This window comes from Hyaena hyaena, unplaced genomic scaffold, assembly GCF_003009895.1.
Source record: "Hyaena hyaena isolate Hyena2069 unplaced genomic scaffold, ASM300989v1 scaffold_97, whole genome shotgun sequence".
Classification (NCBI taxonomy): domain Eukaryota; kingdom Metazoa; phylum Chordata; class Mammalia; order Carnivora; family Hyaenidae; genus Hyaena; species Hyaena hyaena.
Window position 1 is genome coordinate 1,727,077 of NW_024080728.1, and position 24,706 is coordinate 1,751,782.

At 35.6% G+C, this 24,706-nt stretch overlaps 1 protein-coding gene across 4 annotated transcripts in view; it reads left to right on the forward strand.

The window, feature by feature from the left end:
- The window catches only part of ADK (adenosine kinase), a 507,420-nt gene that overhangs the window by 380,743 nt on the left and 101,971 nt on the right, over positions 1-24,706 (forward strand). For all 4 annotated transcript variants that reach the window (XM_039235193.1, XM_039235195.1, XM_039235194.1 and 1 more), the window contains one exon: positions 22,991-23,026. In XM_039235193.1, coding sequence (XP_039091124.1) covers positions 22,991-23,026 — 36 coding nt within the window. The remainder of the gene's footprint in view (positions 1-22,990; positions 23,027-24,706) is intronic.

Sequence of the window (24,706 nt, forward strand, 5' to 3'; positions counted from 1 at the left end):
AAAGGAAATGCCACACAAATGCTGCCCATTGCTAGTTTATTTAGATATTTCTTCTATGTACCTGGATTTAGGGAATAAGTTAATCCTCAGCAAAAGAAAAAAATAACATAAACTCAAGGCTATTGAGAATCAAAGCTATAATCTATCAAGTGATTAATTTGCTCTGATTAAAAGTAATTCTGCAGAAACATTTGGAAATCCTATGGTCTGTAAAAATGGTAAATAAATGCTCCCTGCCCAAAAAAAAAAAAAAAAAAAGATCCTTTCCTTATCTCAATTTTGGATAGGGAAAGAAAGAGACAATGTGAAAACTAGTAGTCTGAGATAAGGGGAAAAGATGAGCAGTGTGAATCTGGGGATAGGACATCAAAGTTGCCTCTGAATATAGATTTCATCTGCCCAGTATACATGTGTCCACTCCTCAAATCCATTCATTTTATTGAAATTGATTGGAGTTGTTAAAATATTTTAAGATGTCCCTTGTTCATAATTTATATAGCATGAATATATGAGTTGGAGTTAAAACAGAGAAGCAGAACCAATAGACATGAATAAGGAATTTGTTACTAGGAACTGGCCTGTGCAGCTCTGGAGACTAGCTAAACAAACCCAAAATCCAGTCAGGAAGGGAAGATCATAAATAGATGGAAACCCTATGGGCATAAACTGGTTAGTCTCAGCTCAGGGAAAGCCTGAGCTCTCTATAACAGGGCTCACCTAATTAAGTCAGGCCCACCTGGGATAATCTCCTTTTGGTTAACTTAAAGTCAACTGATTAGGGATTATAACTACATTTGCAAAACTCCATCACAGCAACAATTAGATTAGTGGTTGATTGAATAACTGGGGAAGACAGTTCAGCCCAAACAAGTTGACACATCTAAAAAAAAAAAAGCCATCATAATCTTTTAGACATCTTTTAAACAATAATTCTCTTCTCTTTTTTTTAATTTTTTAATGTTTATTTATATTTTTGAGAAAGAGATAGAGACAGAGTGCAAGTTGGGAAGGGGCAGAGAGAGAGAGAGAGGGAGACACAGAATCCAAAGCAGGCTCCAGTCTCCAAGCTATCAGCACATAGCCCAACCCACAAGCTGTGAGATCATAACCTGAGCCAAAGTCAGATGCTTTACCCACTGAGCCAACCAGGCACCCTGCCACTTTTTTTTTCAATGTTTATTTATTTTTGAGAAAGAGAGAGAGAGAGAGAATGCAAGTGGGGGAAGGGCAGAGAGAGAGGGAGACAGAGAATCCCAATCAGGCTCCATGCTGTCAGCACAGCCCCAACATGGGGCTCAAACTCATGAACCAGGAGATCATGGCCTGAGCCGAAATCAAGAGTCAGAAATTTAACCAACAGGTGCCCCAAACCAGTTGCCACTTTATGTTGCTGTTATATATGAGAAATCTTGGTATGTAGAAGTATGTCTCTTAGATACAAAACTGAAAATCTGGGTATTTAATGAATTTTGTAGAGATGGCTTTTATTAGAATGAATTTTATACTCTTTGGAGGGTTCAAAACATGTCTGTGAGGTCTCGTAAGGATTAGTGACAATTTTACTATTTCTTGGTTGTCTTGCCTCTGAACTTTACCTTACAATTTTTTATAATGGATCCCTAAAGTTTTTTTTTTTCATGTTTTGTATTTATTTCTGAGAGAGAGAGAGAGAGCGTGAGCAGGGGAGGGTCAGAGAGAGAGGGAGACACAGAATTGGAAACAGGCTCCAGGCTCTGAGCTGTCAGCACAGAGCCCGACGCAGGGCTCGAACCCACCAACAGTGAGATCATGACCTGAGCCGAAGTCGGACGCTTAACCGACTGAGCCACCCAGGTGCCCCATGGATCCCTAAAGTTTGCCCTCTGATATTGTAATCTAAAGTTTAAAGTTCAACTGACATTTGGATGTGAGGGGTTTTTGGTGCTTAGTCGTTTATATCTGGTGTTCTTGAGCACTTGCACTAACTTCTCACCACTAAAGGTCCCTAAAAGCCATTTATTAATTGAAAAAATATTTAAATGACTGCTACATGCCAAGCATTTCTCCTGATAAAGCAATAAGCAAGTTAGTCTAGTAGGAAAGTGAGACAAGGAAACACCAACATTAATTGTTGAAAATACTACAGGAGAAGTGTAAGAATATGATTCATGTTTTTTCTTTATGGCCCACTGCCTGACACATAGTATGTACTTAACAAATGCTTTTTGAATAAATAAGGCCTATATGGCATTTTTAAAGGAATATAGACTTTTAAAAAATATGTCTATAGGGTATTTATACAGAACTAGGGTAACTCGAGCAGGTAGAAAAGCAATGAGAAGTTCTGATTTGGGGGCGGATTCAAGTACTAGAGAATATTGGAATGGGTGCAAATACATTTCTACTGATTAACAATTTGTTTCATTTTCTTTAGAGATAGTCTTATTCTCCTTGTTCCTGACCTTTAACCTGTGTTTGAAATTAGTGCATTATGAGGCGCCTGGATGGCTCAGTCGGTTAAGCGTCCAACTTTGGCTCAGGTTATGATCTCAGGGTTCGTGGGTTCGAGCCCTGCATCGAGCTCTGTGCTGACAGCTAGCTCAGAGCCTGGAGCCTGTTTCAGATTCTGTATCTCCCTCTCTCTCTGACCCTCCCCTGCTCATGCTGTCTCTCTCTCAGAAGTAAATAAAACATTAAAAACAAGAAATTAGTGCATCAGTTTGTACTAATTGGAATCACCAGTGACCAAGTGAATATGACATATCTATAAAAGAACAGAGAAAATTAGGTCCTTATTATGTTACTGCATCACTAATCCAGGCTTCCAGCAAAATGCCAGAATATAAATTAGATCCCTTATCAAATGTGGCACATAAAAATTTAGGATCCTTTTTAGTGTAGTACATGTGCTTTCAATAAATGCCTGCTTTGGCAAGAAATTAAATCAGTGTTCTTTGTGTCAAGTACACTTGCATTATATTTTATGCTCTGTAACTTTAAAACTGTCCTTGCAAACCAAGTCAAGGGCAAAATTAAATTTGGTTTCCGGATTTAGTTTTACATTCAACGAATATTATTTTTCTTTCTTTGGTTATATTGTGTTATAGGTATTTGCTTTACTTAGTTTTTTTCACTTAGAAGAAAATTCAGAATCCATAACACTGTCTCTGCACTAACTAGTGTCCTGTCACACTGGCCTATTTTCAGTTTTAAAAACCATTGAACTCTTTCTGCTGTCCTCTCAGGCTCTTTGCAAATGCTCTTCTGCCTTGACCTATTTTTACTCTGGTATTCAGTATTATTCACCCAGTTAACTCTTACTCATTCTTTAAGCCTCAACTATCTTCTCTTAGACATTCTTTTTTCATCCACACCACCATCTATCATTTAGATCCCCTTTAATAGTCCCTCTATATTATTAGTCCTTAACAGCCCCTGGCACATAGTGGTGCTTGTTAAGTGAAAGGATAGATTAATATAGTGAGTATTTACTATGTTCTAGTCACTATAAAATCCCTTCAAGGAACTTTCTGAGATCTGAGTCTCAAAGGCCCATGTACTTTGTAAATGGTATACGTACTTAGTTTCACTTTAGAGGACAAAATTGACAGTTCCAAATGAAAGATCTAAGGATATACATTTATATAAGTGAATGTGTACCTGTTTGTGTATGGCAGGTTGCCAAGTAAAATTGAATACTCTATGTGGTTACTGTCAAGAAACCTTAAATACCATTACCTTAGTGAATATTATTAGTGAATATTGTATAATAATTTCCTTACAAACATGTCTAGAAAAATAACCTGTTTCACACATCAGCTTCTTCCAAGCATTTCTCTGCTGTCTACATCTTTGACTTCTTATAGTTCATTGCTTAGAGTCAAGAGTCAGAATCTCAGACACCTTCCAGAAAAGACCATTTAAATTAAATGAGTCCATCAAGATTTGGAGGAAAGCCACTTGAAAAAAAAGAAGATATATTACATTTTACCTTTAATTTTCAAAACCTGAAAACTAATGGTATTTCATCTGTTCTTTTTGATGGCCCATGTGCCCCGGGCCTGTGATTTCCTTAGCATCTTGTAATAGTTTTTGCTTTTATGCTTTTAGTGTATTTCTTCCCAAGATGCTCTTTCAAGCTCCAACACAGAAATCCTTTTTCTCTAACAAACTTTTCCTGACTAACCCTATTCCTTTTTTTCTGAACTCTGAATTTTTTCACCATGTTAATATATATTTCTCAACTTTTATACACTGTACTATCATGTACTTGGTTATATGTACATAATGTTTTATTGTGAGTAGCCTCCATGTGTGTGTGTGTGTGTGTCTGCTGTGTTCTTGCTCCTTAATCTCTCACATGACCCCCACATACACAGAGTCCAAGTCACTTTAATCTTATTTTCCTTGAATTAAATGAAATACAGTTTTAAATCCCTTTCCTGGAAAACGAAATATAAGTCATTACTGGGGTACTTTCCTTCACCTCTTCAGGGTTCTCACACAAAGTAAAACATTCAGGGAATTACACCCCCACACCCTATCTTCTGTCCCCATTGGCTCTACTGAAACATCACTGTTCACCCTTAAAGTCCAGTGGCTGTCTCTTCTTAGGGCATGAGAATCTTGGCCAAGGCTGGTAGCTATACTAGCTTAGATCTAACTTCCTGTGTTGGGTCTTTTCTGTTCCCCTCAAGACTGACATTTTACTCTTTTCCGTCCCTATTCTGTCCTTGAGCATCCTAAGAAATCTTAGTAGCATGGAGAGAAAATGTATATAGACCTTGTGGGGCCCTCAGTTATTTAAACTATGATTTTAAAGCCCTGGAAGCCTGAGGTTAGGTGAAAGTAAAAGGATTTAGAAAGGGGGAGTTAGAGCCTGGAAAGTCAAGTTACAGATCTTAGAATTCAGCTTCGCCCCAGTCATACTCCAGGAACATCACTGTACCTTAGCATATGCTTGTTGAGATGATGAAACAATATTTGCATAACTACTCCCTAACAACTGAATTAAGAGAGTTAAAGACTTTAGCAATTCAAGATTGCTGCCTATAATGGGATTTTTTAAACAAGTGGTCATATCAAAAATAAAACATCACCCTAACTTTTGGAAGAGGAACACTGGTATCAGACTCCACTTGCAATTCTAGTTTTCAAATCAATGAATATGATAAAATTAAGATGGAATAAAAATTTTAGAAGACAGTTAAAATCCAAATTGGATGTGGAATAAAGGCCAAATTGTTATTTTCAGTCATGTGGTGCATATTTCCATATGTTCTGAAAATCCTCAAGAACTTGGCACAAGTTCTGCTGGAATAATTTCTGCTTCTTAAATGACAGGTGCCTCATCTTTTATTGTAGTATTAATTCAAAATCCCAACAAGTAAGAAAATGCATAACACAAAAGATAAAATTTATAAACATTTGCCTAACTTTAGCCATGGAATCATTACTTTCATACATTCACTTTCAGTATATTTCTATTTCCTTCCTCTCTTTCACCTTCTGGCCTCCTTATGTCTTTATTTTCTCCTTCTTTTCATTTTAACCACAATCACTTATCTATCAGATGGTTCTTGTTTCTACTTCTGAATACATTTAAATGCCATTTATAAAATCATAAATTCTTATTGAATTTGTTTAAAAATCTAATGGGATTCAACAGTGGTTTGAAACTGCAACATAATTATTAAATGTGGGTTTTAATACCAGATGATTCACATTTTCCAGCTTCTGTATTTTACAATTTGTTTTTCTTGGCAAGGGTTTAAGTATCCATAAATAAGGCGAAAGATTTCTTGAATTTTGGCTTTTAAAGAAGGAATGTATCTTTTCCTGTCTTCTAAAAAATTACCTTTTACAAAAAGACATAAGCAGTAGAAAATGATAGATATTTAAATCTACTCACTGATTTATGCTGGTCATTTCTTGATAAATTCACTGGGTTTTTTTGCTTATGAAACCTTACCTAATAGGAGACTGTCTGTGGTTGTTAGGGACCTTCCAAAAAATCATTTTAATAGTCACTGAATTTTATAATTAGGACTTTAAGCCTCTCACTTTCAAGATGAGGAATCTGAGAAAGAGAGTTTGTGTCTTGCCCAAAGTCACAGGATAGGTAAAGTAAGAGACACAGTAAGAGAATACAAGTTTCTTGATTCCAAGTCAAGACCGCTTTTATACCATTGTTTTATGAACATGGAAAGCAAGCTGATTGTTCACCTAAAATTTATTATATTGTGTGTATCTTAGAACTTGCCGTTTCTCTACTTTATTCTTTGAGTTAAAATATTTTTTTATTTATCATCTGTTTTCTGATTTGCCATCTAAGAATCTTCATTTGTCTTCCCTTTTATATCCAGTCTGCATAATGCTGCTAGGTAAGCTAATATTTTAAAATCCAATTCTAATGATGCCGCTTACTTTCTCAAAAACCTTAATACCTCCCACCTTCTCCATCTACCTGCTGCATGGCTAAATGAACTAAATTCAGTGTCCTAACTCCTTAAAGACTAACTCTACCTTTCAAATCTTAGTGCTTTCAGCCTTCTCTGCTCTTCCCTTATGATCCAGCCAAATTAAACCATTTGTTCTTTTCAGGATACATGTTTCATTTTCCATACCTCTGTGTCCTTCCTTATTACATCTTCACCTAAATTTTTACCTATCTTTCTAGGTTTATATCAAATTCTGGGGCACCTGGTTGGCTCAGTCAGTAAAGCATGCAACTCTTGATCTTGGGGTTGTGAGTTCGAGCCTCACACTGAGTATAAGGTTTACTTTAAAATTTTTTTAATTATTCTCATTTTTGGTTAATCAGATGAGTCTAGCAGAATGCTATATAGCTATTGAAATAAGCGGTATCTAATATGTTCATTGGTTGCTAAAATTCTTAAAGCAGATGGAAGATAGTTACTACCTTTTATTCCTACAAAAGATAATAAAAAATCTGCCCAGACCATCACAACCAAGAGATGTCTTACAACTACCATTCCTATCTAACACTCAATGGTATCTGAGTAACATTATCAAAGTAGTTACGTGGAGACTAGAGATATTCATTACAATTCAAATAGATCTATTAAATGCTTGCTCTGAATCAATTGGTTGCCCAATCTTTCAATTTAAGCAGTACCTGTAGAATATACAATGTATATATTTTGCTTTCGGTCTACTAATGAAAGTGCATATTTTTTTAAGCAAGTACACAAAAAATGGTGCCATTTTTAGATGTTGTGCCTGATAACACACTCAATGATATAGGATGCTTTTTGAAAAACTTTAGATAGACCTTGACACTGTTGTGTGTTTTCTCATACACACAATTTATATAGCTTTTTTTCTCAAGAATGCACCATTGCTTTCTTTACTCTTCACTTTCTTTGCCGTCCTTTCAAAATAAGAAAGATAAATTACCATCACCTGTTGATCAGTGATGAGGGCTAATGTGAAAGTAGCAGAGCAGAAAGAGAAGTTACTGATAATTGAAAATCTCTATAATAACAAAACCACTGCCAAGTGTTGATTGTCCAGGTTGATTGTCTATGGTAAAGTTATAGTGACTTAATCTGTTTGAAGTGGAATTGGGAGACAAAGTACCTTCCCCTACAGCAACCCATTCCTAAATCCAGGCTCCTTGCCTTCATGCCTGCTACTGCTAATCCAGTACTGCCTAATTACCAAGCTCTAGTGGGTTGGTGAGCACATCTCCGACCCCTGTTGTGTCTAAACCATCTCTAATCTACTCTAGCTAATCAAGAATTGACTTTTCTTGTTTGTGGGGTGCAGTGCATGTTAATTAGAGATGTAACTTAGATCATTCCTTTCACACCAAGGTTTTTAGGATTGTTACCATTGCTCCTCACTTCTGTGTCCAAGGGATTCACTCTGAATCAGATCTTGTCATTGAAATACTTGATACATAACATGAACTTATTATTTGTATATATATATTTATTATTATATTTATATATTATTATATTTATAATATTTTCTTTTGAAATAAGAAAATTTAGCAGTGGGTCTTGAGCTACACATGTGGCATTATCTATGATGATGTGTTCATTTGCAGTGAAAAAATGACATAGATTACACTAGATATATATTAGCATTTATTTGCTAGAGGGAAAAAAAGCCTTCATTTTAAAGTGTGAAGGATATGAATGTGACTTATTGCTGGTTATAAGCTCATTTAGACTTCTGTTTTTATCCCACATGCTGTAAATCTTTTAATTTATCTTGCATGTCAGTGAAGTAAAATAGTAGCTTGTCATACAATTGCTTACTTGGTAACTTACCAAGTCCTCAAACTGAATTGGTTTACTATTTACCCCTGTTATTTAATCTGTATGTAAGATGTTTTGTGGTTCTTGTTTAGTTAATCTGTTGGTTTGTTTTTTGTTATTCTTGCTACTTCTATCATAAATATTTTGGCACTTATTCTTATATTGTATTGTTTGATACCCAGTATCTGCCAGTGATGTCTGGACTCTATATCTTTGAAAACATAATTGTAATTTTATAATTCAGAATAAAATATACTTTTAGGAAAAATTGCCACCCTGGCTTTTGTGTAATATTTGGAAATTAGGCAAATGCCAATATCTTTTATAGTAACTTTTCAGCACAGGACAGCTGCAGATTTGGCCAAGATATGGATTGCATAAAATTCTCACAGAACACAGCAGACCAGCAGTTTATGAAATATTTAGCCAAATCTTAGATGTTGTTCTTGAAAATCTCAATACAGATGGGTACAAAGATCTTTGCCTTTTTTAATAACACTCTTTTAATCAGTTTAACTCATTCCAGTGCACATTTATGTATGAGACACTGTTCTAGGATAAGATATAAAAACCAGGCCTCAAGAAGTTCATAAATTAGAGGAGAAAATAGGCCATGTAAATAAATTATAATGCAATGCAAGAAATAGCATAATAGAGGCATATACACGGCACTAAGTCAGTGAACTCTGATCCAAAAAATAAAGTATAAACCGCAAGAAATCAAATCAATATAAATCTCCTGAGGAGGTATTTCTTCTTTGCTTAATGTAGGCAAGTGCTTTGTCTTTATCATTTGGTAAACCAACAAGGATTTATTATCTATTTTGTGCAGAGCAATATGTTAGATGCTTTGAGGACACAAACTGAGAAAGAGTTTCTGCACTAAGAATTTATAATCTAGTAGGAGAGATAAACTGTCTGTACAAATAAACAGTGTTTCCAGTCTGCACATAATTGCCATAAGAGAAACCTTTATAAATTGAGCAAAACTCTTCTGCAATGCAGAAAGCCAGTTCTGGAGATAGGGAAGAGAGAGACCATGAACAATTCAAGAAGGCTTCCATTAAGCAGAAGATGGCTGAACTAACCCTGGAGGGATTGGTAGGATTTTGACAAGGGTAGTTGAAGGGTATTCTAATTCATTTAGTGCCTACATGTGCAAGGTAGCATGAAGGCAAAAAAGCCTGGGGCATGTTCAGAGAATAGCAAGTATCCTAGTTTGAGTGGCATCTGATACGTGTATAAGGGAAGGTAAAAGATCAGGCTAAAAGGAAAAGTAGAGGCACTTTATGGAGGACCTTTGAAAGTCAGGATATGGTAGTAGGACTTTTATCAGGAAGCAGTAGGTAGTTTTTTGAGCAAAGGCTAATTGAAGTTGATATTTAGGAATGTGAATCTAATGGTCATGTGCAAGGATACATTCAAGTTGAGTGTGATTGTTACCAAAGACTGGCTAGGTGACTATATAGGCAAGACGTAGTACAAGCCTGACCTAGGTTTGTGTTAGTAGGAATGAAAACAAGGTTACAGATATTATAGGCCTTATGCTTATAAAAGGTACTTGGCAGAACTTGGAAGCTGTCTGATGCAAAGGGAAAGTGTCAAAGGGAGTCTGGAAGCGAGGCAGTATATCTAGTGATGGTATCAAATAAAAGGAATATAGGAAACTACCCCCCCCCCAAAAAAATGTAAAGAGAAAACATCAGAAAATTGGCAAGTGAATTCTAGAGAAAGACTGTCTTTAGAGAATTGAACAAATGAGAAAGAAGCTAGGCAACAGAAAGGTAAGAGAAGGAAAGAAGATATGCAACACAAAAGTAAGGAGGAGAGTTTCTAGGAGAGGTGGGAAAATTCAAACCCCAGAATATTAGTTAAGTCTCGCCTATTAAATTATACATTGGAATTGGGAAATCCAAACAAAGGAGCTTGAATGTACAGGAGTAAGTTGGGGAAAATTGCCCAAAGACCCAAAGGAAGGAAAATATTTACTCAAGAAATGAAGAGTAATTTGCGATGCAAAGAAATTTGGAGAGAGATTGAAACTAAACCTCTGAAAGAATAGAAGGAAATGAGTATTCATTTTATTTCTTAAAATAATTATTCCTGAATTTTATACTATGCAAAAATCCTTCCCTCAAGAAAAGCAATTAAGTCCTATTCAAAAAAGTTAAGAGGAAAGGCTAAGATTGGTGAAAACACAGTCTCTGAGATGGATGTAGGTGGAAGCCAACTTGTAATACAATGTACAATAAGTCAAAATTGCTGTTAACAAAATCCCATCTGTTAGCCCAATCATATTATAATATTCAGTAGAATAAAAATGCCAGTATTTTTGCTACTAGCTCTCTGCTATATTACCTTCAGTTACCAATGTGCTGTTTGATACCCAGTGAAAATCCATCCTTTGTCATGGGGACGCCAAAACTCCACAGGCAGGCACTAGGATTGGATAATGTGTTCTATCAGATTCTGACTCAAGGTTTGTGAGGTATAAAGATAGACATTTCTTTAAATCGAGTTTTTAGACTAAAATGATTGGCTCCCTGGCTTCTATTTCATTATCAAATGCAATATGAGCTTCTCAGAAATAGTATCTTTTCAAACCAGTTTCTTCTTCATACAGCAAGGGTAGGTGAAATCACACTTTCCATCTAACATTTATTGAGTACCCTGCTACATGCTCTGTCAGGTGTTTTCTACTACTTTTCTGTTATTTTTTTAAATAGCCTGACTGGTTCATTTGACTAATTTCTTTCTTTTTTTTTTTTTTTTTAATTTATTGGGCTAATTTCTTTGTATGCACATTGAATTTTTTTTCTTTGACTTCTTTGTAGTTTTGTTTTTTGCCTGAAGAAACCTGTGTTGATCATTACTTTCATGGCTACCCTTGCTACTTCCCACTGGCCATTGGGAAAATCTTAAGTTTGTTTCTGTAATTAGATTTATTTCTAAAAGTAGCATTATAGGAGCATCTGGGTGGCTCAGTCACTTGAGGCTCTTGATCAAACTCCATGTCAGGCTCTGCACTGATAATGTGTAGCCTGCTTGGGATTCTCTCTCTTCCTCTTCCTCTGCCTCTCCCCTCCTCACTCACATGTGCTCACTCTCGCTCTCTCTCTCTCTCTCTCTAAAAATAAATAAATAAGTTTGCCTGGGAGGCTCAGTCAGTTAAGTGGCCAACTTTGGCTCAGGTTATGATCTCACGGTTTATGAGTTGGAGTCCTGTGTCAGGCCCTGTGCTGATAACTCAGAGCCTCGAGCCTGCTTCAGGTGTCTCCCTCTCTCTCTTCCCCTCCCCAGCTCTCACTCTGTCTCTGTCTCAAAAATAAATAAACTTCAGAAAAAATAAAAACACTATTACAATACACTCCATACGTAATTATTATTAGCCAGCTAGTAAGAAGGAAGGAAATAACAGCAGTTATTGGTGATGTTTGAATGTGATGTGATGTGTTGTGTATATATATCCATGGGTTAAAATTCAGATCTGGAGAGAAATTACCTTTTTCTTGTTTGGGTTTTTTTCTACTAGATATAGGAGACTAGATGCTTTTCTGTTTTTACTATATTTTGTTATGTTTTTAAATCACAATATCCTATAAATTCCTTTTTCTATTTAGTCTAAGTAATATTTTGGACTGTGAATATTACTGTGATTTCCAATTCTATTTCTTTTCCCTCAGAAGACCAAGAGATCTAAGTAATAGGGGAGCTTTTGTGATAGGTCTGAAGTTAAGAGTCAAAACAGCTAGAAACTGTGATTTCTGACACCCATATTCCTCTGCCATATCTCATGCCTAACCGTTGCCGCTTTGCTCACAGGTAGAGTTGTGCACTTGTCCACTTCTGAACTTTATATATAGTTTTTATTTTATTTTTACCTTATTTTCTAAAAGTTAATTTTGTAAAACTTCCAGGCTAGAATAAGGCCATTAGAGTGGCCATAAAGGGCAGGCTTTATATTGGCAGTGGTATCATATGTTGATACCACTTCCCAATTGGGAAGGATCAGGCATGGAATATGGAAAATATAAAGGACATTGGTGTACCTTTGAACTGAGAGAAAGGAATCATTAGATAGTTAACAAGAATGCTAATCTCTCTCCATCTGAGATCTTTCCTTTCTCTAATGCTTAACAGTGGTCCATAATGCCTTTCTGGTTGTCCTGCATACAAATGGATCTAAATTCATAAGAATTGGTTATTTATCTTTTACTGCCTTTTTTTTTTTTAACATAAGTGATTTGAGTTTTAGATTTTTCTAGTGTGTGTCTGTGTGTGTGTCTGTGTGTATGTGCATGCGTGCACACACACGCATGTGTGCCAATGCATGAAAGAAATAAGACCTGTCAAAAGATACACATTTTACCTATCTTGAGGCTAACTGGCTGGAGCCTGCTCTCCATGGGGGCTTCAGAAAACAATGTTTTGAAATTTATAAATGTGCTACTAAGAGCATAATTCAGGGGTTGGCAAACTTTTTCTGTAGAAGTACAGTTAGTATGATCTCTGTTGAGCTAGTTAACTTTGCTGTGGTAACATGAGCAATCATAAGTAATATGTAAATGAATAAGCATTGCTATGTTCCAGTAAAACTTTGTTTATAAAAACAGACAGCGGGCTAAATTTGTCTTGCAAGGCACTGACCCTGGGCATAATGTACTGATCATACATTGTAGTAGGGCCCTCTGTTGGTTGAAAGACATGACCAGGGAAAATTTTTTATTTAAAGGGAAAGATGTTACTACCTATCTGGAGCTTTCTACTTGGTAGGACAAAAAGCAAGAAAATGACTATTAAATATAAGATATGTAAAGTAGAAAAGGGTTTAGAATAAGTAGAGTTATTCTTCAGTGGGTTTCAAATGTAATTATTGATAGTGTTTATGATTTAGTGCATCAGCTATAGGAATAGGAACTGTGGGGCGCCTAGGTGGCTTAGTCGGTTAAGCGTCCGACTTCGGCTCAGGTCATGATCCCACAGTCTGTGGGTTTGAGCCCTGTGTCAGGTTCTGTGTTGACAGCTCAGAGCCTGGAGCCTGCTTCAGATTCTGTCTCCCTCCCTCTCTGCCCTTACCCCACTCGCTCTCTGTCTCTGTCTCTCAAAATAAAAACTAAAGACATTTAAAAAAATTTTTTAAGGAATAGGAACTGTATCTATTGTATAATAAGTAATAAAAAGCAGTGTATGAGATGCTTAAGATAAATGATCAATCTGCTTTGTCTTTGGCTTGATCATAAGCTTTTTTTAACCACTAAGTAGAGAACTACAGATTTGTTGAATGTGCCAGGATAGTTTAGGATCTATACATTAAGATGGACCCACAGTGAACTTCTGCTGGAAATAATGGAATAAAAGAGATGAAGTAAAGAGGTAAAGGATGAAACTATTGGAAAGAAGTATACTGAACATTCCCCCAAGTTCGCACAGGTTGATAGCAGTTTATGTCCCCAATAGCCAGAGTAGAGAAGCCTCTAATAAATGGGATATTTTATTTAGCACTTAAAAAGATAATTACATCAGTCGGATTCCATAGTTGCTCTAGATTAAAGGCTCCTCTTATTTCACCTACCAAAGCTTAAAAATAATCCTAGAAAAGATCTAACTGTTTCCAAGTAACCTAAATGAATTTCAGAATAAACCTCAAAAATGTGTAAAGTAATACAAAAAATCCAGCATCAAAAACATACAACTCATAATGTCTGGCATCCAGTCAAAATTATTGAGCATGCAAAGATGCAGGAAAATACAACCCAAAATGGGAGGGGGGGATCAGTAGAAATGGATTTAGAAATGGCACAGATGTTAGAATTATTTGACAAGGATTAACATTTCTTTTTTTTTTTTTTTAAATGTTTATTTCTAGGAGAGAGAGAGACAGCGTGAGCAGGGGAGGGTCAGAGAGAGAGGGAGTCACAGACTGAAACAGGCTCCAGGCTCAGAGATGGCAGTCAGCACAGAGCCCGACAAGGGGCTAGAACCCACGAACCGCGAGATCATGACCTAAGTGAAAGTCGGTTGCTTAACCGACTAAGCCACCCAGGCGCCCCAAGGATTAACATTTCTAAATATATTCTGTATTTCAAGAAGGTAAGGGAAAGGACAAGCCTGTTAAGAAGAGATATAAAAAATATAAAAAAAGCTTGAACTTCTAGAGAGAAAAAATGTACTGGATGAGAATAGACATTGCAGAAGAAAAAATAATTAGTGATCTTAAGACATAACAGCAGAGGATATTCAAAATTAAACACTGAGAGAAAAAAATCAACCTTGAAAAACAATAAACTGCATCAGTGAGCTTTGGGACAATGTCAGGTGATCTAATATACATATTTGGAGTCCTGGGGAAGAGAGGGGGAATATTTGAAATCATAACAATGGTTGAAAATGTTCCAAATCTGATGAAAACTCTAAACCCACAAATCTAAGAAGCTCAACAAATCACTAGTAGAAGAAACAAGGAAAAAAACCATACCAAGAAACATCATAATGAAAATGCATGAAATCGGTGATCGAAAAAAATCTTAAAAGCAGCAAGGTTTTTTTTTTCCTAAGCCACATTATATACAGAGGAACAAAGATTAGAATGACAGCAGTCTTAGCATCTGAAACAATGCAAACTAGACCATAGAGCACTGAAAGAAAAAAAAATTGTCAACCTAGAATTCTATACCCAGCAAAAATATTTTTTAAAACAACTGAAAATGAAACAAAGACTTTTTCAGACATAAAAACTGAAAGTTCATCTGTAGGAGACCCGCACAAACCATTTAGGAAGACTCAGGTCCAAATGCTACCTGTATCAATTACTGCTATATGATTTTGATCATACTTTAATCTCTTTGAACCTTCAGATATTCATCTTTGAGATGAGAAGCCTATTTTATGTGATTTTTTATGAGGATCAAATGAGATAAGGAAAATAATAGACATTTGTTGAGTGTTTCCTTTGTGGCAAGCCTATGTTATCTCATTAAAAATGAAAATAAAATATCCAGTAAGATACCCACTGGTCGGAGAATTTTCTTCTGCTATCATCTCTTCTCTTTCTTCACTAACTGAAAACCTCAGGTTATTCTAGAAGTTAGCCCAAGTAGCTAATCAATCAAATTTTGTTGAAGTACTTTTCCTAACTTTGTTTTCCTTTAGTTACCACCATTAAATATGCCTAAAGGTGGGAATGAACAACTCTCCTTACTATAAGATTCATCAACTAATAAATCACTTTTGTGAGAGAATTAGGTATGTCCTAAGCTAAACCTAATATTTTAGCTTGTGTTTTGACTGCCTAATGTTTTTTTCAGTCCAGTTTATTGAGGTATAATTTATATACTGTCTATGTAACTTTTATTATAAACCTATTGGATAGGGGCCATGAATGTCTTTATAGCTTATACTTTACCCCACTGAGTTTTTGGCACTCAATAAACATTAAATAATATTTCTATTCAGCATTCTACAGACAGGAAGCATATGGTAATAAATGTCAGAGCACAGATTGAAAATCCGCAAAAAGGTGTATGTTATACTCCTTTTTGAAAAGCCAGTACAGATATTTTTGTGAATAAAATCTATTTTAAAAAGCAGTTCCCAGGCACATATTTTATTTAATGATTTTTCTCTACCATTCCTTTACTTCATTCTCAAATTAAAACTTTTCCTCAGGGACACTTGGGTGGCTCAGTCAGTTAAGCGTCCAACTCTTGATTTTGCCTCAGGTCATGGTCTCACAGTTTGTGAGTTTGAGCCCCACAGCATCAGGCTCTGCACTGACAGCACAGAGCCTGCTTAGGATCCTCTCTCTGTCCCACTCTGCTTGTGCTCGCTCAGTCTCTCTCCCTTTCAAAATAAATAAACTTTAAAAAATTCCTCATCAGAACGAATATAATATTAAAAATAACATTAATACAGTGTCATAAAAAGTGTATAAATGACCTTTTTAGGTAGCATAAAGAAAAAATAATTCTTGGTCTGAAGAACAGCAGGAGGAAATATTTAGAAGCTTAAGCAATATAAGTCTTTATGATATATTGTATGAAAAGAAATAAACAGCAAGTAGTTCTTTATCATTAAATATCAGTATGACTTAGAAATGTATCACTGCTACAGCTGTTGAAGACCTTATAATGGTATTAGACTTTGACTCAATAATATTTTTCTCACCTGAGGATTCTGGCAGTACTTAAATATCTTACTCTATTCTCAGTAAGGTAATCATTACATCTGAATAATGAAGGACATTGTAAATTGAAACTAGATGCCAAAAAACTAACTTTATGCAAAAAATAATATGTCCCAGTTTATCTGTATTGAAGAAATGGTTAACCATAATCAGTTAAAACCATTTAGATAACACGTATCTAAATTATCTTTCCATTGTTTGCTCACCCTGTGATTGATCTGTTGACCACACTTAATTTGATTTTTGTGAGAACTTTTGTAAAGATTAACATGATCTGCATAAGAAGGTATCTTAATTTGGGCCATGTTACATAACCTAAGGCTTAGGATTCTCATATATAAAATGTGAATAAGGATTCCAGACACAGCTTAGCATGGTGCCTCTAACTCAGAGTCTGTCAAAAGGCTGTAATCAAGATGTCAGCCATGGCTACATCTTAGCTGGGGGAGAATCTACTTCTAAAATCATTCATATATCTGTTGCCAAACCTCAGATCTTCACCAGTTGTTAGCCATGGGCCTTTCCATAAGTGTACTTATAACATGTCAGCTTTCCTTTGGGCAGGAGCTCAGAAAGAGCATGTGAGCAAGAGAATAAACAAAGCATCCCATCACTTTTGTCATATTTTTAGAAGCAAGTCACTTAGGTCAAGCCCACAGTCAAGGAGAGAGAATTGTACAAACATTTGAATACCAGCAGTCAAGGATCATTAGGAGCCAATTTGGAGGCTTTCTACTGCACATATGATCCACCGATAGGAAAAAGCATTGAATGTCCTCTGGAGGCTCTGGAACCTGTTTAAACTATCCTGGGATCTAATCAATAACCTAAATTCAATAAGCAAAATGATTTTAGTTTCATATTAAATATTCCATTTATTGCTAGCAACAATCTAATAAAATAGGTATCATTGGCATCAATTTTATTGATAAAAACTGAGTGACTTGAGTTTATGTAGACTGAGTATACTGAGTGACTTGCTCAAGATCACATAACAAATGTACTGTAAAATTGTACCCTTAGTGTGGGTCTTCTGATTCTAAGCCCTGTACTCTCCATTTAGTTGTAACTGCCTTCTGACCAAGTACTACTTTGCACTTAAGGCCTTTCAAAGAGAGCATTATACATCTAAATGTATACATAAGTATGTGAATTTTTTATATACAGAGAAAAACAGATAACATCCTTAGACTCTATACAGTACCATTTAGGATGTACAGTACTGTTTCAAAAATTAATAGAGTCAAAATCTAATACCATTATAAGGTTGCAACAGCTATAGCAGTGATACATCTGTAGGTTAATAGTGTCTTTTAGCCTAAAAGTATACATGGGAGGACGGGGCACCTGTGTGGCTCAGTTAGTTAAGCATCTGACTCAGGATTTCAGCTCAGGTCATGATCTCATGGTTTGTGAGATTGAGCCCTGTGTCGGGCTCTGCACTGACAACGTGGAACCTGCTTAGGATTCCCTCCGTCTCTCTCTCTCTCTTTCTCCTTCTCTCTGCCCTTTCACCACTCAAGCACATGTGAGCACTTTCTCAAATAAATAAACATTATAAAACTATAAATAAGCAGTAAATACTTGTTGAATGGAGAGATGAACAAAGTAAAAACAACAGAACTGGTTTTTTGGCTCCTTTCACCCTTGGCATTTTGAAAAGCTCTGGACTCTTGTGACTTGAGAGAGGACCATGGGGACTCTTCAGTGAATTTTCTACTTCCTCCTTGCACTGGAGCAACAAAGTAGTTTGTTTTGGATGGATGGGCTGCTTTCTGTGGATAGTCAGTAATTACCTTTCTTTAGTCCTGAGTTGGATCTTCTCCCTTTTTATTTCATTGCATGAAGTTTCAACCTATACCACTACCCCTCATATTCAAGATCAAAGATAGAGTGGTAACATTAGCAAGCAGATAATAGTTCTGACTGGATTCGGTGCCTTCAAGTGCAGAGTGGAAATATGAGGGCAAGGGTTATGAACTCTGGTAGGGGCAGTAGTCATACCCCCTTCAGATCACCCTGGAGAAAAGAGAGGTGAATTTTGTTTTTAAAGGCATTTGGCCACTTCTCTAAATAACTTTGTGGTATGTTTAATTGAAACGTAGAAAATTACCTTTCTTTATAGAAGCAAAACAATAGTTCCTAGAACAAAGAAGTAAAATTCACAAATCAGAGGATACAAGGTCAATACACAGAAATCATTTGTATTTCCATATAGCTAATAACAAATAATTGGAATTGAAATAAGAATACGGACAGTTATTTTAATTTAGTATTAATCACAGATCATTCTACTTTATAAACTAAAACTGGGGTGTTACCAGACAAACTGAAGAAAACATTTTTTTCCTCAATTGAATAAAAAAGAAATAATTCTTTGATATACACAAACATGCACTTGAGTTTCTTCTTCCTTTTCTGTATAATCTGAAGATTGTGCTTCTTAATAGTGGCTTGCTAATCCTTTTAAATAGCTCATAATGTAAGTATTCCATAGTTTTCTTTGACATGAATTTCAGCCTCTTTTTTTCTTAAACCTCAAAACCCATATTTGGTTGCTGTTTGACTAGCACCCTTTTAGCCTGGTCAATGAAGCAGCAAGCCTACTGCAAATCCTAAATAATGTGGTGTAGATGAGAGCCTGAGACTTTAATTATATGTCATTTAATTCACAACACTCAATTCCAGGAAGGAAAAAATGACTTTGCTGTTGTAAAAGACATAGTATATGAGTATCATTCATTGTAAACCAAAAATGATACTGTATTAGAGCATAGACAACAATGGGAACTGATTCTGAAAATGTGACCTGTCTGGGAAACTGAATAATAGTGAAAGTTATCAAAATGGAAAGAAGTGTTAATGTGAAATCCAGCGTTCTCAGAAATACTCTTTCCTGGACTGTTTGGTTTTGCTTTTGTTGCTTGTCATGCATGAATGAAAGTGCTACAATCTCAGGGGAGTAGGAAAGCCTCTGTCGGTTGTTTATTTCCTTAATCCTTCCCCCTTTGTGATTTTTGATGTCAGATCTAAAATGGAAAGCCTGTAAATATAATGATTATCACATGGATAATCACCTGCATTAGGAACCACCCTGCTTCTCTATTCTAACCCTAGCTGTTCTCCACACATCATATCCACTCTGCGGTTGGATTTTAACCTGACTGCTTCATTAGATTTGTGAAACTCAGTGCGTGGCGCCCTGGGGCAGCACAGATGGGGACATGCTTGTTTTCTTTTCTCACTTTCACTGCAAAGACACACTAAAAAGTCCTTTTCAATTTAGTGTGATCAGTTCACTCGGAATTAACCCTGATATTTGGAACCTGCCTTACTCTTCTGCCCAATATCTATACCCCATTTTCCTTCCCTACTTTGAGACCTAATGCCTTTTCTTTTGTCCCGCCATGCAGTGAATCTGAGGACTAAAATTCTGGTTAAATTCTTATGGGATCAAACTGTTCGCCTATGTTGTTTTATTTGTTTTGCTGGGAGGGAAAAATAAATGTTGTTCCATCATTGTATCTGCGAACACCTTCAAGATCAGAGGGTAGCTGTGGGAAAAGTCTGCAGTGATGTGAGCCAGCTGCCTTCTCTAATGGACTGACTGGGGGCACCAGCTCAAGATCAAAAGAAGGTGGGAGGAAGTCAGGAGATAAGATCTTCTTAAGCCATAGAACAAGTGCTTAGTTTTTCAGTGATAGGGCGCAGCTCTGCAAACCTGTATGAGGGGGTGCTAAGATAAAAAATTGAATTGACTTTTCTTCAGCATGTCCTTCTTCAATCAGAAATATGTTGGTGCTTTGAATAGTTTACAGATGTGGAAGTGTCGTAGGGCCTGGTTTCCTTAAAGAATACTGATCTGACATTTATATGTGTGTCTTCTTGCGATTAATCAGTTCTACTATACCATAACAGATCATACTTAATTGCTTCTTACATCTGTGTGAGCAAAACTGGACATAGAAAAGGAATTTAACTACTGTATGTTGAATTTTAAGTTTTATGTCTTAGTGCAGTTTTAGTCACACAGATATTATTATTATTATTATTATTATTATTATTATTATTATTATTTTAGAGAAAGAGAGCATATGCATGCATGAGCTGGGAAGAGGGGCACAGAGAGAATCTCAAGCAGGCTCCACACTCAGCAGAGAGCCCAACACGGGTCTCAATCCCACAACCCTGGGATCAAGACATGAGCCAAAATCAAGAGTTGGATGCACAACTGACTGAACCACCTAAGCGCTCCCATACAGACTCTTCTTATTAATTTTGTCTTATAGTTCTCTGGGCTTCTGTCATGCCTCTGATGAAGACCTATATAAATGAGTAGTTGTAGCAGAGCTTTTAATTGTCTTTTGATATAAGAATTAGCTTGGGTAATTCTTGGACTGGACAGCTTGGAAAAATATTACGTTGATATCATTTGAAACTTATCCTTTTCCTTGACATCTAGGCCAGCAAATATTATTGACTCTGTGGTGTATAAAGTTCTATTATAAGAAAATTGTCAAAGAGGCTTACTTGGACCAATTATTAAGATCATAATTCAATTTTTTGTTAGTCTGCATCACTAAGGCTAACTCAGTCAGCCTCATGCTTCCCCTAGTGAACAGCCTAAGGAATTAGAATTGTACTTTCAGCCTATCCCTTTCTATTAACTTAAGTGTTTAGCTTGTAATTATCTATTTCGACCTTTTCAAACTCTCAAAATGGGACTTCAAATCTCTATGCCATTAGTACATTGGACCATAAATGCGTACATGCTTCTTTTCCCAGTATTTTCCTTAACATGTAGATAGTACCCAAATTTGTGCTGGAGACATTGACTTACTTTCTGCCTTACATGGTTTGGTGCAGCAGTCGCTTCAGTTAAGTTGGATCTGCTCAGTACTCAGGCTCAAATCCCATCCTTCTATTAATATCTCTTGGCAAAGATAATTTTGGAGGAATGTAAGTTAAGATGTAGAGGCTCTTGACAGTTGTCTGCAGTTTTTTTTTTTTTCATTTTCAAGAGGAAAATTAACTTGAAAAGTAATATTGCTTCTATTTTCTGTATCAGTCCTAAAATTAAAATATATGCAGAGAGTACAGAAAATGAAAGGTTTTGGTTACACAGATGTGTTTTTGTAATTTGATAGTCTGTTTTAAGAGCATTAATGAATATAGTAATGTTCATCAGATTGTGCCCTTATTTAGGAAACAAGAAAAACATTGTGAATTTAAAATTTTTAACTATTTTTTTAAGGTTCAACTTCTGTTACCCTGTCATTTATATAAAAGAGAAATTAGGGAGGAGGTAGACTGTTTGGCTATAAAAGTTTTCAAACAGACAGAATAAAAATACTGAATACATCTAGATTTAATAATAGTTGTTAACATTTTGCCATTTTTACTTCATTTTAACTTTTTTAAGTATTATAAAGCAAATTATACATATCATGTCATTTTATCCCTAAATACTTCAGAATAAACCTCTAAAATTAAGGGCATTTACCTTATCAAATTAATAATTCCTATCATTATCTCAATCCTGTTTCATTATCAGATTTCTCTAATGGTCCCCAAAATGCCTTTTCTTGACTAGTTTGTTCAGAACAGGATTCTGTTAAGGTCTGCACATTGCTGTTGGTCATTTTTCCCTTCTCCATGTTATCATAAGACTGATTTATTGAAGAAACCAAGCTCATTGTCCTGTAGAATGTCCTACTTTATGGATTTTTCCATTTGCTTTCTCATTGTATCATTTAACTTGTTCTCCTATCCTCTATATTTTCTGTGGACTGCTAGTTATTGAATTAAAGTTTTGATTAATTAATGTCAAAAATGAGGTCAAAAAACTTTGTAGGTGATGCTGTGTCCTTTATACTGCATTGTAACAGAAGGCACAGAATATTTGGTGATTCCACTATTAATGACAAAAACTGATAGGACTGATCACTGGGATAAGGTGATGACAGCTTGATCCTCCCATTATAGAGTTATACTTTGCTTCCCGTGACTGGCATATAATCTGTGATATTTTGCTTCCATAAAATACCTAGCTTCCTGTCATCCTTTCACCTAATGAATTTAGCATCTAGTGATGATCCTTGCCTGAATAAATTTCAATAGGGATTGCAAAATGGTGATTTTCTGAATCTATACATTTATTAGTAGACAGTCTTGTCTACGAAGAGCCTTCTGAAAAGTACTGTTTCAATTAAAAACACAACCACCAATACGTTCCTTAGGTTTCAAGTGATTGTCTTTCTTTGCTGGGGTCAAAACACCTGAACTCACTGTGACAGCTACAGTAAAAACACGCACTACATCTTCTTTATTCCAACTTGTGAAGTGTGTTGACATTATGCTGCCTTTTTTTTTTCATGCCAAGGGAAAAAGAAATCTTTTTTGGTGTAAGAATAAAAATTGAACTATGTGGGTATATTAAGATAATTGTGTAAAAAGAAGACTGTTTGAATGAGTTTCAAAATGGATTATTTCTTCATTACCTAGCACTTTATAATTAACTGTTCTTTTTTTTTTATTTCAGGAAGCTGCCACTTTTGGTAGAGAGCAAGGCTTTGAGGTGAGTTAACCCACAATTGCACACTAAACAGATCCTAAAGGTTTTTTCTAGCTGATAATGAAGTTCTTTTGGACAGTGATTGATGTGCTATTATACTCTCAGAGCCTCGCAGCAGTTGCCATGGAAACTTGGCAGTCGTCATGGTTTCTTTGTTCTGCCAGCACAGTGTTATGACGCACTCTGCTAGGTCTGCACCCAACATCGCCTACAGATGTTATTTATTGAATTTTGAAAAGCCTCTTGGGAAGCCAAGAGGTTGGGCACGGTTTCAAGCTGCCTCTGCAGATATGGGGCCTGTCAGTTTGTTCAGTTAAAAAGCTACCTCATTAGCTGTATTACATTTCATAAGGATTCACTGCTAAAGCAGTGGTGGAGCAAGACTAAATAGTGAAATATAATGTCATTTAAATAATTTCACCTCTACCACATGTAGATTATCATTATGCAAATTAATTTCTAAAAGGTTCTACTTAACAGTTGTTAGGGATTGATTAATTTAAATCCCACTCATATAAACTTCCTGTTTTAATCTTTTTTCTTCTCTCACTCTCTTTTTTTTTTTTTTTTTGCATAAAACATACATAAATTTTCAGAAACCAAATATCAATTATTGGCTTTAATTTCCAGGTCCTAATTTTGTTTTCCTAGTAGCTGTCATGATTCAAAACTCCATGTGGTTGTTGTTGGCAAAATTAGGACAGATAAGACCATGTTTTTATCTATATTATATCTGTCTTCCAGTTGATTGTTAGAAAACATTGACTTTAATCTGAACCCAGGTTAACTGACAGAGAACTCATGAACTGAGTTTATAAGTTTTATGACTCTCATATGTATTGAGCCAGATCTATGTAGAATGCTGCGTTCTGTATAGCAACTTGGAATGTTGCATGGTAGTAACTTTAAAAAATTAAACTGACTACAGCTGGAATGTACAAACTATTTACATGTTCAGTATTGTCGACCATCTAAAACAGCTGTGAGTATTGATTGGATGTATCAGTAAGCTCACTTTGAAGTCTTCAGAGAAAAGTGTTGTATGAATTTGTGATGGAACTATTATTTAAATGTACTAAAGGTAGATTCATAATCGAGCAACAGAGTAATACACATGCCTGTTATCCATGTCATAGGACTTGATAGCCAGACATAAAGCTTCCTTTTCTTAGAGGAAGACATTGAATTTGTGGTATAAGTATTCTATGAAAAAAACTAGATGCTATAAAAACTTTTTCTGTTTTCTACTTACTGGCACCATATTAACCTTTCCATTAGTTCTTATTTACTGATTCTAGAATTGTTTCTTTTTATCACAAATCTGCCATAATTGATTATAGTATATAAACAAAGTGATGATGTTTATAATAGTATATCTTATTACCTTCCAACATAGCAAAACTGCTCTGTTGGTGATGTTGACAGTAACATGTTAGATTAGGTAAAGGACACCGTGTCTTAATGTTTCCCTTCATGGGTTCCCTAAAATACTACAGACATTGCAGAAAAATTAAGAGCCATGAGTAGAATGTATTTGTTAATAAATATATCCCATATATGGAATCCTATCTAGAGGAATTCAGTGATTTTAAAATGTCATTAAAGTTTCCTTAGTGCATTAGACAGTGATGGGAAAACCTAAGTTTGAAACTTGGTGTTTTTAAAGAATCAAGCAAGAATAAA